At 46.0% G+C, this 20,396-nt stretch overlaps 1 protein-coding gene across 1 annotated transcript; it reads left to right on the top strand.

Annotated features, from left to right (window-relative positions):
- The first annotated feature begins 18,143 nt into the window (after positions 1 to 18,143).
- LOC107501894 (histone H3.1) lies at positions 18,144 to 18,712 on the top strand. The gene has a single exon (XM_036224904.1). The coding sequence runs from the start codon at positions 18,173 to 18,175 to the stop codon at positions 18,581 to 18,583; it is 411 nt and encodes a 136-aa protein (XP_036080797.1). The 5' UTR covers positions 18,144 to 18,172; the 3' UTR covers positions 18,584 to 18,712.
- Positions 18,713 to 20,396: the final 1,684 nt, after the last annotated feature.

Raw genomic sequence — 20,396 nt, 5'->3', positions numbered from 1 at the left:
ACTGAGGGGCTCAGCAAGTCCATCCCCAGGTATTACATACAAGTGTTCCAACAGATGCCATACACCCATGTTCACAGCATCATTTCTAACATCCCAAATGTCCCTAACAGATAAACAAAATGTGGTCTATTCAGCCATAAACAGAAGTGGAGTTCTGATTCACACTACAACATGGATGAATCTCTAAAACTATGCCCAGTGAAAAGAAGCTAGATGCAAAAGGCCAGGGCGTGTGATCCCATTTCTAAGGATCATCTAGAATAAGCAAATCCATAGAGATGGAAAGTAGATTAGTGATTACCAGGAACTGGGGATAGAGGGCGGAACGGGGCATGACTTTCCTCTTGGGGTAACAAAATGTTTGGGAATTAGGTGATGGATTCACAGCACTGCGAATGTACTAAATGCCACTGAATTGTTTACTTTAGATGGTTAGTTTTATGTTATGTGAATTTCACCTTGATTTAAAAAAAAAAACAACTAATAGACCATTATTCACTAGAAAGAAGAGGAAACTGGGTGTCTCCATCACTTTATCCAGTGGGTGGAGGGTGGGAAAGATGGACTGGCCTGCCTGCCCAGCACCCCTTGGAAACCATGTGGGAAGAGGGGCATAGATTCCCTCTGGGTGGCCTTTCCCTGGTCTGCAGCACATCACACGATCCCTTCACTGGGATTATATCACGAGTGATCACTGTACTGAGAAAGATGAAAAAGAGTTGGAAGGTGCCAGAGGAAGAATGCAGCCTAGCCAGCCTCAGAATCATCCATGCTCACTGTGGGTAAAGTGACCCCAGTGTCTGCAAATCTCAGCTCAGCCCACATCCCATAGCCCACCTTGCCTCTCTCTTGGGTGTGGGTCTGTCTCTAACACCTGCCTCAAATCTAGTCTTTCTTCACTGATGTATCAGTCACTGTGGTCATCAGAACCTACCTGTGTGTTGCTCACCATGGTTCACCAAGGCTTTGCTTCTCTCTGACACCACCAGCAAAAGCTCTAAAACTGCATCCTCCCCTCTGCCCACTGCCCTACCTCCCAGCTGGTCAGCTAGGTTCCACTGCGTCCCACACAGGTCTTAAGGGAACCAGGCCCTGGCACTTCTGCTTCTCAACTCCCTCACCAGCAGCTCCTACTGCCAGTGCTGCCTCCATCACCCACACCCCTGTCCTCAGTTCATTCTCAGCTCCATGTGTAGGCTTCTTTGGGTCATGTTCTTGAAGTTCTGTCCTGGATGACAGATCATCCCAAAAGGTCTGGCTGGTACTTCTGAGGGTCAGCAGTGGAGCCTGGGTGCCATGAAAGCTGGTAGTCAGATTACTGAAGGCTGGCTCCTGGGCATTTGGGGCCAGAAGGGGGTTGGCAATGGGTCAGCAATAGGTCAGTTGAGGTGTCGGGTTAGCTGGGTGCTTGGATTCTTCTCAGTCACTGTGGCTAAGTTGGGATTTTTCACACATCCCCAGAGGACAAAAGGTGTCCAGGAACCCCGAGACACAGTTTGCACACTGTCACACATGCCCTGTGCTGGAGGTCACTGGACCTGGCCTGTGGAGGAATGGCCACTTATGCATGCAAGGAGCACAAGGGCACGCTACCATCCACCACGGGTTCTATGGCTCAACTGGAGGCATTCTCTTTCTGCATGCCCATCTGAGCCAAGACTGTAGTGAGGCCCAAACCCTGCCCACACAGCCATCTTCCCAGAGTCTGGGCTCTAGCTCCTGTTGGATGTACCTTCTGGTGGTATTGGCTGCATCAGGCACAGCCACTCGCCAACACTACCCCTGTCTTTCCCCAGTTGGGTATGTGGTCCTGTCATCTGCCTGCAACTCAATTAAGTAAACACAAATAAAAGCTGCCTTTGACCTGTCCCTCTCCATCCTTGCCCACAGGAAGACCAGACCAACAGCCAGCCAGGGATAATCGGATACAGGCCCTTCTCTCTGTGTCAACTTCTACAACCCTAGTCCTGAAGGGTGTGCCCCTCAAAAGATATGTCCTTGTCCTAATGCCTGGCATGTGTGATTTTGACCTCGTTTGGAAAAAAAAGTCTTTGCAGTGCAGGTATAATTCAGTTAAGGATCTTAAGATCAGCCTGTATTGAGGTACAATAATCCCATGACTGGTGTCCTTAATAAGAGACAGAAAAGAAAATGCAGAGACACAGGGAGAAGGGCATGTGATAGAAGGCAGAGACCGGGGTGGGTTGGGGGGGGGGCGGCTACAAGCCTGGCGATGCCTGGGACACCAGGATCTGCAAGAGGCAGGAAAGACCCTCCTCTGGAACCCCAGAAGGAGCATGATCTCTGGAGAGGGACTTCTGGTATACCCTGATCTCAGACTTCTGGCTCCAGATCCAGAGAGCACACTCCAGTTATTTCAGACCCCTCCCCCCCCCCCAGCTTATGCAAATTTATTACAGCAGCTGGGAAACTCATACACCATCACTTCTTACCTGGGCTAGTAACTACTACCCACACTACAACATAAGTGAGATGCTCAAAAATTCAGTTCTCCTGCTTGAGAATAAAATCTACGGAAAATCAGTGAAATCTACCATATCAACAGGCAGAAAATAAAAACAGGAAAAAATATCTCACTTGATGCGGAAAAAGCATTTGAGAAACTGCAACAGCCATTCATGATTAAAAACAAACTTTCGGCAAACTAGGAATAGAAAAGAAGTCCCTCAGCCTGATAAAGAACTTCTGCGAAATCCTCCCGCTAACAACACAATTAATGCTGAAATACAGAATGAGATTGGGAACAAAGGAAGTGCATCCACCCCACCACTCATGCAATGTAGTACTGGAAGTGCTAGCTAGTTGCAATAGGCAAAATAATAATAATAGAGAGAAAGGGAGTGGGAAGGAAGAAGAGGCATACAGATGAGATGGGAACAGAAAAAGTAAAACTGTCTCTATTTGCAGATGATATGGTTGTCTACATAGAAAATCCCAAGGAATCTATAGAGTAACCACTAAGACTAATAAACAAATTCAGAAGGCCTCAAGATACAAGTTCAACACAAAAATCAAGTGCATTTCTACATATAAACAATGAACATGTGAAAACCAAAATTAAAAACACAATACCATGTAAAATCACCCCCAAAGAAAATAAAACACTTAGGTATAAATCTAACAAAACACATACAGGACTTGTCTGCTGAAAAATCACAAAATGATGATGAAAGAAATCAAAGATCTAAAATGGAGAAATGTATGTTTATGGATCAGAAGACTCAATTCTCCCCACACTGTTCTATAGTTCTAACATGATTCCTATCATGGTCCCAGCAAGGCTTGTTGTAGGCACAGATAAGCTTATTCTAAAGTTTATATGAAAAGTTGCAGGCTCTGGAATAACTAAACAGTCTTGAAAAAGAAGAATGTAGAAGAATCACTCTACCTGATGTTAAGGCTACCTACAGAAATCGAGACAGTGTGGTATATCAGGACAGACACAGAGATGGATGGAAGAAAACAGAACCCAAAAACACAGAGCCACACGAATATGCACAACTGATGGACAGATATGCAAAAGCAATTCAGTGGAGGAAGGTGTCTTTTCAACAAAAGGTGCTGGAGCAACTGAACATCCTCAGGAGGGAAAGAACCTCTACCTAAAACCTCACATCTTATGCAAAAATTAAAGTGAATCAGGCACTTAATTGGAAAATGTAAAACTACAAAGAAAAATTATAAAGAAAATCTACAGATTCAGGGATAGGCAGAGTGCTTGGACTTGACACCAAAAACAAGATCCTTAAAAGGAAACATAGATAATTGGGCATCATCAAAATTAAAACTTTTGCCTCACGACAAGGATGAAAAAACAAACCACAGAGAGGAAGGAAATATTTGCAAACCATCGATCTGAAAAAGGACTAGAATCTTGAACATTTAAGGCAGTAGTCCCCAACCTTTTTGGCACCAGGGACCACTACTCCTATGAGAATCTAATGCCTGATGATCTGAGGTACAACTTGAGGCGGTGATGTTAGCACTGGGGAACAGCTGCAAATACAGATGATTCTTTGTTCTCTAGCCTGCTACTCATCTGGTGTGCGGCCTGGTTTCTAACAGGCCATGTATCAGTACCAGCCTATGGCCCAGATTGGGGACCCCTGATTTAAGGAACTCTCAAAAACACCACAGTGAAAAGCACATGCAATTATAGTTCTTAAACAGGCCATGCCTGTCACCTCCCTGTCCCCCATCATCCCTCTCTCCAGAACTCAGTCTGACTGCCACCTCCTGGAATGGGCACTTTATTGTTTTAGAATATTCATTTGATTCTGCTAAAGACAAGAAAAAGGTGTGTGGGGGAGGACGGGGGACCAGAGGGGAAGTGGGCAGGTGGTGGAGTGGATGAGTTTCCTAGCAGGTTTTAATATAGGGAAGTAGAGTCTGTGGGTCTTAAAGATGGAAGAAATGAGAGGACCAAGACAGCTCAAATAACTGTGAGTCATCTGGGCACTAAACTCATGCTCACTAGGTATACCAGAGGCACTAAATATTCAGAATCACTAAGTATATAAGAGATATTAAGCATTCAGGACCCTGGAGCACTCAGGTAAAAGCCCTAACCTTTCCATGGCAGCAGGAGCTCCCTTCCCCTCACCTTTCACATGCCAGTGCCTCCCCTCTACCCCCAAATCGTGCTTCCCATAGTCTCTACAGCAGACCCGCAGGCTCCCCGAGGGCCTCTTGAGTTTCCGCTCAAATCTGCCGCCATGTCCTGGGCAACATACCCCAGGCCTTGGTGCGTTCTTTCTACTCAGCGTGAAAAAACCTCTACACTCTTACCTTTACAGGTCGTCACCTTCCTCACTACACACAAGTTTTTCTTCCCTGTGAATCCACGCCCGGAAGTGCTCAGAGCTGTTTAGGCACCAGTGGGTGCTAAGTGAATACTGAAAAATGAAATGTAAACCACCACCACCCACTCACCCACCAGCCACTCCCCAACACACACACACACACACACACACACACACACACACACACACAAGCGCGCGCGCGCGCACACGCGGTAGTGGTTGGAAAGCCAATGGAGGCACAGAAAGGAAGGAAACTGAGCTCCAGCTGCCACACAGCCAGAGGACGGAGGGCATGTGCCACCCAGTGCCCTGGCACTAAGTCACAACTCTACCGGTTCCTTTTCCACAATGGTCAGCGAGTGGACTCCAGCTTTGATTGGAAATTATCAAGAAAAGAAAATTGAGCACACAAGGATGAGAGCCACCATCCATCGGTTCCGGCATGCGACGGTAGTTGCAAAGGAACTTTGAAGCCGTGGCCTCTTCAGAGGCCATCCGGGGAGGGAGCGCAGGGCTGTTTTTGCTGAAACGTAAAAAGGGACGTGGGCTTGATGTCGTTTAGAGCCCGAGTCGCCGCTCCAGCTCGCTCTCTGTGTGTGCGACGCATGCGGTGGAGGTCCTTGGGCGTGATCTGAACGCGTGGGGCGGAGTGGCGCAGAGGCAGATGACCTCAAAAACTCACGGTGGGGGCCTGGCGCCTCCGGCGGCGCCACACGGCAGGGCTCTCGGTCTTGGGGTTCTGCGCGATTGGGTGCCCGGGGTACCGGGAGGGAGCACGCAAGTGGGAGGATCGGCCGATCCCTGGCAGCAGCTGGGCTCTGCGACGCCGCGGTACCGAGTGCGAGGCGGCAGGAGTGCAGAGGTCCATGCGTGCGAGCGTTCAGGGCCGCAGAGTAAAAGATGAGAGATGGGGTGATATCGCAGTGCGATATAGGTGGCAAGGATGCAGGGGTACAAGGATAAGGGATGCAGTGTTATAGGGTGCAGGGCACAGGAGACAGTCCCGAAGCGAACAGCGGGCCCGGAGGCTCAGGCGCGCTGTGCGCTGGCCTCCTATAGAAAGCATCAACGGCCTTGCTGCCGTATTTACACTCAGGCTCGTTTCCGGGTTGGTCGGTTCAAAAGCTCTTGGCCTGACCGAATTAGTGGCGCATTTACCCCCTTGCCCTGAGGAAGCCGACTGCAATCCTGCTCCTCGCGCGGACCCGCCCCTTCGCTTCTCCTCCCGCTCAGAATCACGTGTGCGCTACGGGTTTTGGCACACTTGATGTCACTGATTTCTCTCAGGCCGTGCATGCCGTAGACATAAGGGCTTTGGCGAATTCTTCCTAAAAGGAGAGCCTTTTCTTTCTTGTCTGGAGATGGATTACACAGCACCTTTGTTCCTGTGCGAGCAGGGCTGGGGTACCCAATGCCTCTCCGCAGGGCTGCAAACTCTGTCCTCCCGTGCCCTTTCTAGGAGCGTTTTCTCCACCTTGTCTGCCTGACATCGGATCTCAGTGCTGGACCACCTCAGGTTTCTCCTGCTTTCCTGATTAGGGGATTACACACACGTCCACATCTAAACCTTACAGATTTGTGCTTAAGGACAAAATACTACATATACCAACGCTTTTCTTTTCACGAAAAGATAAACTTTCAACACAATTTATTCACATCCTTTTATTGTCTTAAGGTTGTGAATGCACCTATTTTTCCCTTGTAAACTAAACGTATTCTAATTAACCATTATTGTGCAATCTCAAAGTGTCGACTGTGGCCCATAAGAGACCCCTTAAAATGCCTATTTTATCTTTTTAACATAGCCCCCAAATTGTTGAAAGCATCTTATGTTTCTGACAGCAAAAAGTTATTTCAGATCTGTCACGGGATTTTGATTTGGGGTTTGTATGATCTTATAATAAGACATACGTAGTTGATTTTTGTCTCCATACCTGGCACAGAGCTCCTAAAACCCTTGGAATTTCCTGTGTTGAAATGGAAAGATGTATTGTTATGTTAACGAGGTGGTTTTGTAATCCACCTAAGGAAGGGGGCTGGTTTCTTCCTAGGCCTCTCTAGGTTACTAGTCCCACCTCCAGAGCTCTGATATGGGGTGGGAGAGAGTGGTTGAGTAGATGCCAATGGCCAGCGATTTAATCAATCAAGCCTGCATAATGAAGCCTCCATAAACTCTCCAAAAGATGGTGTTCCGAGAGCTTCTAGGTTGGTGAACACATGGAGTTTCGAGATGACACCCCTTTATAGGGTATGGACACTTCATGCCCTTTCCTCATACCTTGCTGTATGCATTGCTTCCACCTGACTCTTCTTGTTATGTATCCTTTTATAATAAAACTCGTAATCTGGTAAGTAAAATGTTTTTCTGAGTTCTGCGAGCCACTCTAGCAAATTAATAGAACTGGAGGAGGGATCATTGGTCAAAAGCACGGGAAACAACCTGCATTGCAATCCGTATCTGAAGTCATAGGGCTCTTGTATGACTGATCCTTCACCTGTGAGGGCTGACACTTTCTCCAGATAAATAAGGTCGGAATTGAGTTAACTTTATGGGACACTCAACATCCACTAAGAATTGAAGTATTCGTTGGTGGTGTAGGATTTTGGTTTTTACACTCAAGGTGTGAATTCAACTATACTCCAAGGAGTTTTGCTCTTCGTGAAAATAAGTATTACAGACAAAATTGAAGATCTGGTGCACATGTGGTGGTGGATTCAGGGGGAGGGGAGTAAATACTGCTTCTGTTTTGTCTGCAGTATTTGTGTGGAGAGCTGAGACGCCGCCATTCCTCTTTCTCTTGTTCACTGCCCTTCCTTTAATGGTGATGTGTGTCTGTAGTGAGTGATCTCAGTGTCACTGTGATCACTGATGGTCCTCCACAATTCCCAGGCCTTGGTTGTCTCAGTGAGGACATGGTAGAAACAGGAGACTTATTTCTGTAAAGCACATACTTGGCTCCCCCTAGTCATCCTGATGACTGGTTCCCATGTGAATACATCAGAGTTATTTCATGAAAACCACTGCATTGTTTTCCTGCCATTTACAAGGCTTCATCCAAAACCAAGCAACACTGGATCAAATTGTGATTCCCTGGAGCCACCACTAATAATTAGAACATTCCCCCCTGCCACATAACTCTTATGTGGCCTTTCTCCTTGGCGGAGCAATTTGGGTTGTTAGTGCATATTTTGTTCCATCTGAGCGTTCCATTTAGCAAGATCCCTTTAAGGAAGATCACCAATGTGCTGTTTCCTTCTCTTGGTCTCTGGTCATGGTAGGAGATGGGTTTGCCACGCACTAGATCTCCCTGTGCTGGTTCTAATGTAGGGAGAAGGCAAGAGAACAAAAAGTTAAATCAAGCTATATTTGGAGACTGCAATGTGCTGATCAGCCCAAGAGGAAACCTATAGAACAAAGGAAGATTTCTGCTAGGATTACTAACAACCCATTTCCCCACACTGTGAAGGGAAAACAGGAAAACAGTCTTTAAGCTGTGAAATAAACATAATCATTTATTCCCTATGGCAAAAACCACAGGAAACCTATGGATCAAAGGCTGTGAATTGTGAACAGGCCTTTCTTGCTATATATTCTTACCTGTTCACACTATATACCCATACCATTAAAGCAAAATGGGTAAACAAAGTCTTTAAACCATAATTTACAGAAACTAAGAATGACATATAAACTGAATTCCCTGAGCTTCTTGTCTTTGCTTGTCTTGTTTTTTCCTGTCTTCATCTTTTTAACCATCCTTCTCTAAACTTTCTTTTTAACTCTAACTCTGGCATGCACTTGAATTCTTTCCTGTGTTCAGTCAGGAACGCTTTTCTCTTGGTGCATGGCTACTTTGGGGAATTTGCCCTGTCCTGTATCAATTGAAATTTAGCAAATGTCCCCATCTTATAGCCCCATTCCACACCCCCAGAGATAAACTACTCTGCCTGCTAACATGTAGCTGGCTCTAAAACTGGCCACCCAACAACACCCAGAACTTATGGATGTTACCTTACATGGAAAAGAAGTGAGTAAAAATCAAGAATCTTGAGAGGAGCTCACCCTGGATTCTCCTGCACTATAAATGCAATTACATGTCTTTGTAGGAGAAAGGCAGAGGAAATGCTGATGTGCATGACCATATGATCAGGGCCAGACCAGGAGCTGGAAGAAGCCTGAAGTTTCTGCCCTTAGCACTTCTAGAGGGAGTTCAGCCAGCCCATACCTCATTTCTAAGCTAGGAGCAAATTCCTGTTGTAGGCCCCTCAGTTTGTGGTAGTTTGTTACAGCCACCCCAGGAAGCTTACACTTTGGGGCCCCATTGGCCAATGGCAGATGGATGGAAGGGACAGTGTTCCATTTCCAGAACAAGGACTTCAGGAGGTGTTGCGAAGTACCAGCAACCTTTCCCTCCTCTCCTATACCCCAAGACCTGCACGCCCCAGGGAGGAGCTGCTTCCTGAACCCAGAGAAGGGAGTATGCCACTCAGAACTGCCACCTGGAGGCAGCAGTTCAGCACCAGAAGCCTGGGACTTGCTGCTGGAGGTCACCGAGGGGTGCAGCTGTCTCTATGCAGCATTATTCCAGAAGGTAGGTTACCACGGAAGAAATGGCAGATGGGAGAGTGATCCCTATGCCATATGGCAGGAAACTTAAAAGAGGCTAGAAGCCCGCTCGCACTTGTGTAGTGAGGCCATCACTCCTTGTACTAGAGAGTGTTACCAAGATAAGTGGATTTTATTAGCTGCATTTGATATTACCAAAAAAAAAAAAAAAATTACAAACTCAGAAAAGAACTTGGCCTATTTACAAGTAGGGGTGAAAGAGAAAAGAGAGGATGTAGATTCCAGGTTTTATCCATCAGGATTCTCCAGAGAAACATAACAAATGACATAGAGAGAGATTTGTTTTAAGGAATTGGCCCATATGACTGTGGAACTGGCAAATCTGAAATCTGTGGAGCTGGCCAGAGGCCCAGGGAAGAGCTGGTGCTGCAGATCCAGGCTCAGAAAAGTCTGAGGTCACTGGAGTAGGGCCTCACCTCATATAACTGAAGTCCTTATAAAAGCGAAGATCAGGACACACGAATGCATAGAGGGACACCCATGCGAGGACACAGGGAGGGAACAGCTGTCCGCACACTGAGGAGAGAGGCCTCAGGAGAAACCAGCCCTGCCCGAACCTGGACCCCAGAGGTCCAGCCTCTAGAACTGAAAGGAATAAATATCTGCGTGAGCCCCTAGTCTATGGCATTTCTTACACAGCACTCCAGGATTGAGTAAACGTTCTGCTTGGGATAATGGTTTCATAAAGTTGCTCTGCTATTGCCCTTTTGAAAGCACCCATACTTATAAAACCCATATAGTATACTCTTGATAGATTTGTTGGTGATAAGCACCTGTAATACTAAAAGTCTAATAGAATTAACTCTTTTCCTTATATATGCAAACAAGAAATTAAGGAAACATGGACCAAAAGTTAACAAGAGGAGGAGAATGATTACAGGTCTAGTTACAGCAGATAAAAGGGTTGTTAGCCATGGTGACCAATTGAACATCTTATGAAACCAGTTATTTGATTCCTGTCTCTTTCTTTCTCTGGCACCTAAATTTTTCTGTACTAGTCATAAGCTTTCTCTAATTACTCTAGAGTTATTGGCATAGAAGCAACAGGTTTTACCTAGAGCCATACATAATCCATCTTGTTCTAAGACTAAGTGAATCAACCCGAAATTCTAGCCTGCTGAGGTCAGTTAAGTTTAGGGGAATTCCTACCCTGACACAGCAAGGGGATTTTGGGGTTAAGGCACAACCAGCAATCTTGTCCTATCTTTCTGGTTCTGGTTGTGGCTGGTCAAATGCTTGGGCTAAAGCGGAAAAGAGGGTTATACTTATGTACACTTGAGTCTTAGTCTTAAGGGCCCATCTTCTTGAGCTGTCCACTCTCATGCTGCCTTCACAGGGAGTGATGAATCCATGATGGGATGCTGTCTACTTTAACTGCAGTGGGCGTCATCAGACAGACAGTGAAGGGTCCTTTTCATTTGGGTTCTAGTCCTTTAGAAATGAACTTCTGGATCCACACAGAGTCCCCACGCTGAAACTGATGGGGAACTCCATCCCCTGGGGCTGAGTGGACAGCACGAACTTGGGACCAAATCTCCTTCTGTACACTTTGAAGGGCTTGTAAAGACTCAAGTAAGACAAGGTTACGCAGTTCTGCCTTTTTTCTCATCTTCTATTCTAGGTACTAAAGGTGGGAGTTTTCCAAAGAAAATTTCAAATGGGGTGAATCTATTAAAATACAGAGTACACTTGGCTCGGAGAAGAGCAACGGTAGAAGTTCTACCCAGGTCCCACCAGTTTCTAATTTTAACTTGACTAATGTCTCTTTTAGGGTCTGATTCATTTACTCTACTTGGCCCAAACTTTGGGACCAGTAGGCGCAGTGGAGTTTTTATTGTAAATTTAGGTAGCTAGCCAATTGCTGTGATACCTTTGCTACGAATGCTGGCCCGTCATCCGACCCTAAAGTTCCGGGAAGACCAAATCAAGGGAGGATTTCTTGTAGTAGTTTCTTAGTAACTACTAAGGCAGTCTCTTCCCTGGTAGGGAAGGCCTCTACCCATCCTGAAAAGGTGTCTGTAAAAACAAGTAAATATTTGTAGCCCCCCACAGTCGGGGTTACCTCAGTGAAATCGACTTCCTGGCGGTCCCCCGGATAAGTTTCTCTTTCTCTGTGCCTAGGTTCTTCTATCTTCCTCTTCTTTGGATTAACTTGGGCACAAGCCGGGCATCGTGAGGCAATCTCCTCTGCGGTTCTTCTCCCTTCTGTAGCATCTTAGTCTGCCCTAGGTGTGTGGTCTGGTGTAGGTGGTGGAGGGGAGTCCTTCCAAGAGCCCATGAGAACCCGATTTTTCCATCTGGGATCATCCACCAACCCTGTTGGTTCCTAGTGACTCCCTTATCTTGAAACAGAGGCAGTTCTGGGTAAGGGAGAACAGTTAGTAGATGTGGTGGGGGCCCCATTGGCCTTGTGGCTGCTGCTCTTGCTTCTGTATCTGTTCGTTGGTTTCCCTCAGCCTCAGGATTGTTTCCTTTTTGATGCCCTTTACGAAGAACAATAGCAAGAGCCTAGGCATCCATATGGCTTCAAGTAAGGCTAAGATCTCTTCCTCATTCAAATGTCCTTTCTAGCTGAAGTCAGAAGCTCTCTTTCCTTGTAGATGGCTCCGTGTATATGTGCAGTGGCAAAGGTGTATCGGCTGTCAGTGTATACTATGACTGCCTTATCCTTTCCCCATCTTAGTGCCTCAGCGAAGACGATGAGTTCTGCCTTTCGAGCAGAAGTCCTATGGGGAAGAGCTTGTGACCAGATAGTGCCAGTTAGAGTTATGACCCCTGCCCCAGCATACCTCCTTCCTTCCTGTATGAATCTGCTCCCGTCCGTGAACAGAACTTCATCGGCCTCAGACAGAGGGGAGTCTTTGAGGTCTGGCTGTGAGGAATACACAACATCTGTGAAATCTGTGCAGTCATGAATGGGGGTCTCAGGGTCTGAGTCTGGCAACAGATTGGCTGAGGTGATGACAGTAGCTTTGGATTTTAGCCATACGTTTGGGGTCATCTGGTGCCTCCCTGTTGTTGAACACCTTCTGGGCTATCTCAACAAATTGAGACAGGTTCATCCTTGCAAAGCCTTCTAATTTTTCAGATATTAGGGGCTGCCTGAATAGCAAAGGCTATAGTAATTGCCTGCTGGTTCTCAGGGGCCTCAGGATCAATGGGGGTATATACCCAGTACGCCTCGTTCAAGAGACGCTCCAGGGGATTCCTGGGGTCCCTCCCTGTATAACTTCAGTTACCTTAGAAAGGTTAGTTGGCTGGTGAGCAGCCTTCCTAATTCCCCCAATTAGAATCTGGTGGTACCGATCTAATGCCGTTCTCCCTGCCTGAGAATTGTGTTCCCAGTCTGGGTGGGTGGAGAGAAATTCCTTTTCAATCTGTTCCCCTGCTTCCTCAACTCTCCTCCCTCCCACAGGTATTTTTTGTATTTCAGTCTGAATGCATTCACATTCTTCTAAGGTCAAGGGGTAATTAAAAGCCGTTGGCAATTGTCCCAGGTGGGGCAGTGAGTGTGAAAGACACTTTCAAGAGTCCCATTAATGCCTGGCATTTCTCAGAGAAAAGTGTATTCTGTGCCTTCCAGTTGTACAGGGCACTAGTCAAGAAAGGCATATTAAACCATAAAGGGCCTGTCAGTGTGTTGCCCCTGGGGTGGTGCTTCTTGCAAGGGGAGGATGGCCGGGGTGGTGCTCCCCCCGGAGCAGGAGCCAGAGGCCCATAGGGTTACCTGCCCGTGTTCGAGGAGGGGAGGTGGTACTACGTGGCTTCGGTTGTCCTGGATTGTAGGGCAGGGGAAGGTCACTATCCTCCGGTGGAGATTGGAAGATGGAGGGACTGGGCTGTTTTGGAGATTCAGTTGCTGCCTGTCTTGGGGTGCCCACAACTAAAACCCACACCCCTAGAGAGAGAGCACACCGGCGGAGCCAAGGAGGGGGGTTCTGAACAAGGTTTAACCATTGATCAATGTAGGGAAACTGATCAGGATGTCCCGGGTCTCCCGTGACAGCTTTCAAGGAGGGGGGTTCTGAACAAGGTTTAACCATTGATCAATGTAGGGAAACTGATCAGGATGTCCCGGGTCTCCCGTGACAGCTTTCCAAACATTCCTCACCAAACCCCTATCAAAAGAGCCCTCTGGTGGCCAGTTTACACCAAAAGCCGGCCACTCAACTTCACACAATGTCCTTAGTCTGCCTGGAGGAAACTTTATGCCATAGTCAGCCCCCTCTACAAACCCGTCCTTGAAATGTTGTGGGAGACACCCCAAGGGTGTCTTTTGCGAACTCAGGCTTCACCCCATCGCTTGTGCAGAAAACACAAAACAGACAACATAAAACTGACACTCGGACAAGAACAATTATCGAGGTGCAGGTGGACCCAGAGAAATCTGCCACCTACAACCTAGACAGGACCAGAGACAATAAACAGAACCCACCAACAGGGTACAAGAGGCGGTGTCCCGCAGCCTGGCCACTGTCCAGGAGATATGACTGCGTCCATTCTCTCCACGGGCCCCCAATGACCGGTCAACAGAACCACTAAAGTACCTTTTATCCAGACGCCGAGGCCTCAGAGATTCCAGATTCCTGTCGGGACCAGGAACAAAGAACATGTCCTAAAAGTTGCATCCTCGATGATTGCATTAACCCCGTCACGGCATTCAAGGGCCCTGGAACGTCACAGGTTGGCCACCCCTTTGAATCCGTAACAGGGACAGCAATCGCTTCAGAGGCCAGTCCAGTCTTAGATCCCAGGGCCCCTCCCTGAGATCTCGCTGGGGCCTCCAAATGTTGTGGCCGCCAGCCCCTGAAATACACATGGACCAGCAGAACTCAGTGAGTTATAGGAAACACTCTTTATTCAGCCAGCTGGGTCTGCCAGGGGTACGCAGACCCCAAATTAAGCTGCCCCGAAATGTAGAGGTACAGGGGTTTTAAGCCCAAAATCCCATTCTTCATTCTGTCTAAACACAAAGGTCTATTTTTCTTCTATTCATTACCTGTCAACTCACAGGTCAGGTGCGTAAGCGGGGGTACAGAAGCAGAAAGCTTATTGTTAGAATGTCATGTTCCTATGGGTGACAGCCTATGTTCCCATGGACATAGCCATGTTCTCATGGACACAGCCAAGCAGTAATTTTCCTGCAAATAATAAATTTCTAGCAGTCATTTTTCAGCCATTACAGTCCCAAGGGAAAATCTGACTAGAGTAGTCTGTGACAAGGACATTGCAGCTTCTTCCTCCAAGATCTCAATGCCTTAGATCCCAAGACTTCTAGATAAGCTGTGTCACATACCAGTGGGACTTTGCAAATATTATTAAACAACCTTAACATAGATTATCCTGGATTTCCCAATCTAATCACAAGAGTAGTTGGAAGCTGAGAAGAGTTGATAGCCCTTGCTGGGTGGGCCAGCTTGGAAAGCTTGAAAAGGAATGTGGGCAGGTTATAGGAGAAAAGATAGCCTGCTGCTTTGTGGGCCAGAAAGAGACCTCATCCTACAGTCACAAGGAACTGCCAACAACCTGAGTATGCCTGGGGACATAATTATCCCCAGAGTAAGGCAGCTAGGAAGATACCTTGACTTGAGCCCATGAGACTCAGAGGACCCACCTGAGTCACAGTGCCTGGTCTCTGGTCTACAGAACTTAATAAAGGGGTTTTAAGTAGCTATATTGGAGATAATACATTATGGCAGCCATCAAAAGCTAATATGAAGTCTATTTTAAAGTTAGCTGGGTAGTTTAGATTAATAGGGAGGCTCTCGGAATTTACTTTTGAAATAAGCAGCTCCTTGTAGCTAGTGAACCTAGAGAAGACCTGGGTGCTTTGGACACAAGGTCACTGGGCTCTGCTTCATCTGTCTCCTGCACATCAGGCACACCTAACACTAAGTCTTGTAGGTGCAGAAATGTACTTTACTGAAGACAGCTCAGGTCCTTTGAAAGGTGGATGGCAACGCCAGTCTTATTTGTACAGCTTACATTCAAATTAGGCCTTTGATGAATGCAACATCTGATTCAATTCAATGGAACATTTAAATAAGCAGCTACAGTTCAGCTCTCTAATTGGATAAAACAGCCAATCAGAATGCAGATACCTCCAGAAGCCCTTCAACTAGCTCTTGCCAGAAACTCTTGCCATCAGAATGAAGGTGGGTTATTCCCAGGAATGTACATATAAAAATTCCCAATCATTACTGGAATTATTTTTACTGATATTGGATATTTATCTTCCTTTAATAAATAGTAAGCTTTTAGTAAAGTGTAATAGATTCATGATTCTTTAACCTGGTAAAATAAGTAGTTCTCACACAAACCCCCCAGCATCATGTATGGTGGTGAAACATGTCATTCTTTGAGCAACAAGGAAGTTCTGTATTACTTTTATTCTGGAATGTTAGAGAATGTGATAAAAGAAACATTAGGTGGTTTTAAAAAGTAAATTATATAAATTTCAAATTGTTTAAGTATTTAATACCTGGCGTGGACCCCGAGAAAGAAGCTACTTGCTAAGAAATGCTTCTGGTAGCTAACCAGGGTCAAAAAACAAACAAAAACCACAACCTCCCAGCCATTTCTACCCAGGGGCCTCTCACACAACCACAACTCAGATAAAAGGCTGCACTGAACTGCCTGCCTACATTGTGTTCTACCACCAGAGCCAGCCCTTATAAAGAAGTTCCTGGAATAGTATTTCAACCAATAGAATTGAAGCTTTCCTGTCCAATCAGAGCTGTGCAGCTATATTCTTTCATTAGCATTCTTCTTGACCAATCAGAATGGCTCCATTCTGACCAATCGGGACAATGCCTTTTGGACCAATCAAAATGTGAGAATTTTGAATCCTCATTTGCATAAAGACAGACCAATCAGGGACCACAGGAATGGAATTCTGGACTTATAGGCCAGCTCCTCTTTGGAAGATAGAGTTAGTTTTATTTTTTATTGTGTTTAGTTTTTGTTACCACAGCTGAGTTTAAAATACTGAGCATGAAACAGATTGAACTTGCTAATAGAGCTGACAAGATTGTTGGAGAGCACAGTAGAAGAGAGCCTGGGTCAGGTGGACCAACAGACCAGACCTGTCTAGGTAGTGAGGATCTTTTTCCCCAAGGCCTCATCAGAGCCATGCAGTTTCACAATTGAATTATAGCACTACTAAGCTATTTGCTCTGATTAGTTTCCATTTTTACTGCACTGTTCCTTCTGGTGTTGAATTTGCACCATTGGAAATCCTAGAGCAGTGTTTTTCCATAGTGTTGGCCTGGACCAACAGCATCAAGGTTGCTCAGAACTTGTTATCTTCCATTGAACCAAACTCATTGAGGCCTAACCATCCGCTTTGCAAAGACATCCAGGTAGCCCAGTGGATGCTAACATTTAGAGCCACTGCCCTGTAGAAACAACCAAAACAAATGAAAATGTTCACTCAGGAATTCAGCTAAGCACATTTTTCCTGTATCTAAGTAGGAATCAGTAGAAAATATGTGAAAATCTCATTCATTGTAAGAAAGTAAGGATAATACCAAAAAAAGTAAATATTATTTTGAGGTAAAATATAAAGTATTGTGAGGTTGGTAGAGAATATTTAAATAAAACAGACTTGCTTTTAAAATATTTGAAAAAGCTCCACTTTCACCTTAATTGATCTGTAAGTACAACATAATGCCATTTAGACTTTCAACAGGGGTCCCCAACCCTCGGCAACTGGGCTGCACAGTAGCAGGTAAAGGGTGAGCAGGTGAGCAAAGCTTCATCTGTGTTTGCAACTGCTCCCCAGCACCAGCATCACTGCCAGATCATCAGGCATTAGAGGCTCATAGGAGCACAGGTTTCTGGTGCCAAAAATGTAGGGGACCACTGCTCTAGAAGGAAATAGAGAAAAGTCTGGAAAATTCTTTAAAAGTGTAAGAACTTTCTATACACAAGATTACATCATCTGCAAATAATTTTGTTTCTTGCTTTCTAGTTTGGATGTTCTCTTATGCTTAAGCTCTTAGGGACTTTCACCAAACTATTTTAAATCTAGGTTAACAATAGGTTTATAATTTTTCCTATAAGTATCTTTCCTAAAACAAAATTCTCTAATTGGCCTGTGACATAGCTTATCTCTTGCAAACATTCATATATGCTAATAACTGTTAAATGTTTTAAATGAGTTAAAGATTTTTAGAGGCCTGAAGAACTGAAAAAAATAGCCCACAGGCAAATTACTGTGAAACTATTTTTAAAAATATAAAATTCTACTAGTAAATAATTTCCCTAAAATGAAAGCCTTTTTTTCTTCTGAAAATATGTTGTTGTTAAAACAAATGAAGATGGCGCACCAAAAAAAAAGTACAGACAATGGTCACTTATAAATAAGGAAACAAATTCCACTTTACATGTTAGGAGATTGAAATTAAAAGAATGACGTTAAAGGAATGACAATGACAAATTGTAATTTCCTCAGACCTCCCAGAGACTTCAAACAGGTCCGCGAAACTTCCAACTCCCGCAGGACTGAGTGGCCGGCCACGCCCGGGAGATGCGAATATAAGGGGCAGGCCTCTGAGCGGAATTCCCTACAGACCAATCAGAGTGCATCCTGTCATCACGCCATCCCACGGTCATCCAATAGGAAAACAGCAGCCTCTATAAAAGGAGGCGCTCAGCGTATTCGGCATAGTCGCTGATCGGCAACGGATTCGGCAGTGGAGGTTCTGTTGAAGACGTCGGTAACATGGCCCGCACCAAGCAGACAGCTCGCAAATCCACCGGCGGCAAGGCCCCGCGAAAGCAGTTAGCTACTAAGGTAGCTCGTAAGAGCGCGCCAGCTACCGGCGGGGTGAAGAAACCACATCGTTACCGGCCCGGCACGGTAGCCTTACGCGAAATCCGTCGCTACCAGAAGTCTACTGAGCTGCTGATCCGCAAGTTGCCCTTCCAGCGTCTGGTCCGCGAAATCGCGCAGGACTTCAAAACGGATCTGCGTTTTCAGAGCTCGGCTGTGATGGCTTTGCAGGAGGCATGTGAGGCCTACTTGGTAGGACTCTTCGAGGATACCAACCTGTGTGCCATCCATGCTAAGCGCGTCACCATTATGCCCAAGGATGTCCAGCTGGCACGCCGCATCCGTGGGGAGCGTGCTTAATAACCTCAGAGCACGCTCACGTTGCCTTGCTTAGAGTTACCACTCGCCCCCAAAGGCTCTTTTCAGAGCCACCACATGTTCACAAAAGGTGCTGTAGGGACCTGGGATTCCTCCTCCCTGCTTGTATGTCTTTTCTTCCTTAACACCAGAAGTACAACTGGTTGGGTATGTTAACTAGCTTTTTTTTGGCGGGCGGGAGGGAGATTCCACTGGAAACCCCCCAATGTTGGCTTTGGAAAAGGGCTTTTTAGGAGGTGATTTAGTGGTGGTGTCCACCTGTGAATAGGCTTTCCAAGCCCAGAAAATCAAGGCTGTTTGTGGTGGATGAGTCATGAGACTAACTTGAGAAACCTAACAATCAGGTGACTGAACAAATCCAGGAGCAGAGCTGTGTCGGAGAACCTGAGTGGCTGTGAGGATGAGTAAGGATTTTTCTTTTTCTAGTGCATGTTGGCATGTTAAGGTTTCATTAATGTAATGAGTCGCTGCTCAGTGGTGGTAACAAATCAAACCCGTCCTTTCTGGACTTGTGCTTAAAGGTGCTTACAGCCATGTGAAGGCCTGTGGATAGTGGCAGTTATAAGGAATGTGTTGCGCTAGTGGCCCAGTGCTATCAGTCTGTAGTGCTGGACATCCCTTCAGCCCAACATGGTATTCAACAGACTCAAAAGTTTCAATTAAAGTACACACAGTTTTTAAGGTTAAAAATAGTGTCTTAAATTTTAGAATGTAAGTAGGTGACAAATATGAAGGGCCACACAAGAAGCTTAGAATGTTCAGGGACAGCCACGTTCTTTGGAGCCATGGGTTCAGCGTCAGCTCTAACCGTCAATAGTAGCCTCTGTTTTAATCAAGTGTGGACGTAGTGCTGTGCTGTGTTTCATGAAGCCCTTGGCAAAGATTTGCTCAATGTCAGAATTAAACATACGTGACCTGTGTATCTTGCTATAGCTTCAGGGAGGAAGGAAAAGGAGCAACCAGCAACATTTTGGGGAAATAGATGCAGATTATATGTTCTTAATAGGGTAGGTTGGAAAATCACAGTAAAACTATCTTTCTGTAGGAGACCAAGTCACTGGCAGATCCATATCATTCTGTTCTTTGTATCCAGAGCCAGGTCTGGCAATGCATGTTCCACTCAACTTTGCTAACTTCTATTTAATGGGTGGGCCAGTACACGAATAGATGGCAGGGGAGCTGGGAAATTGAGTGATGGGAGTGAATGGTGTCTGAGAACTGGTTGGTCCTCTTGTTGAGGACCTAAGGGTGAGGAACAGAGGACAGAGAAGCAAAGAACTGGGGACCCAGGAAGAAGGTAATTGAAGTCTCTCAGGATGACATAAATGGTTAGTCCAGGAAGCCTCTTTAACACACATCTGTGTTCCCTGGGAGCTCCAGGGAACAGTGCTTAGAATGGTCCCACCAGAGGAAGCACAGTAGCAGTGTCAGGTGTCCATCCTGACCACACACATACCTGCACCTGTTGAGGCAATGTAATTAAAAACAAAAGTGAGAAAAGAAAAACTTTTCTATTATTTAGTAAGCAGGAAACCAGAATGTGGGTGCGCCTCAGGCAATCTGCTGAGAGACTGTGAAGGCAGGAAGAGATCTCACCCTCTCACAGAGCTGAATGGATATGCAACCTGTCCAGTCAGCCACCAGCTCCATGGGCCCACAGCCCCATCAGGGCACCCCTGGAGCCCTCCCTGTCTCCATTGGACCTCTGGGTTTATCTTCTCATGAGTGACAGTGGCCGACTCCCTTCCTGCTGCAAGCTCTGAATAAAGAGCCGTTCTTGTCCTTGAGCTCCTTT

Source organism: Rousettus aegyptiacus, unplaced genomic scaffold (genome assembly GCF_014176215.1).
Source record: "Rousettus aegyptiacus isolate mRouAeg1 unplaced genomic scaffold, mRouAeg1.p scaffold_m13_p_7, whole genome shotgun sequence".
Lineage (NCBI taxonomy): Eukaryota > Metazoa > Chordata > Mammalia > Chiroptera > Pteropodidae > Rousettus > Rousettus aegyptiacus.
The sequence above is the reverse complement of the archived record's forward strand: the minus strand, read 5'-3'. Positions and strand labels throughout refer to the sequence as shown.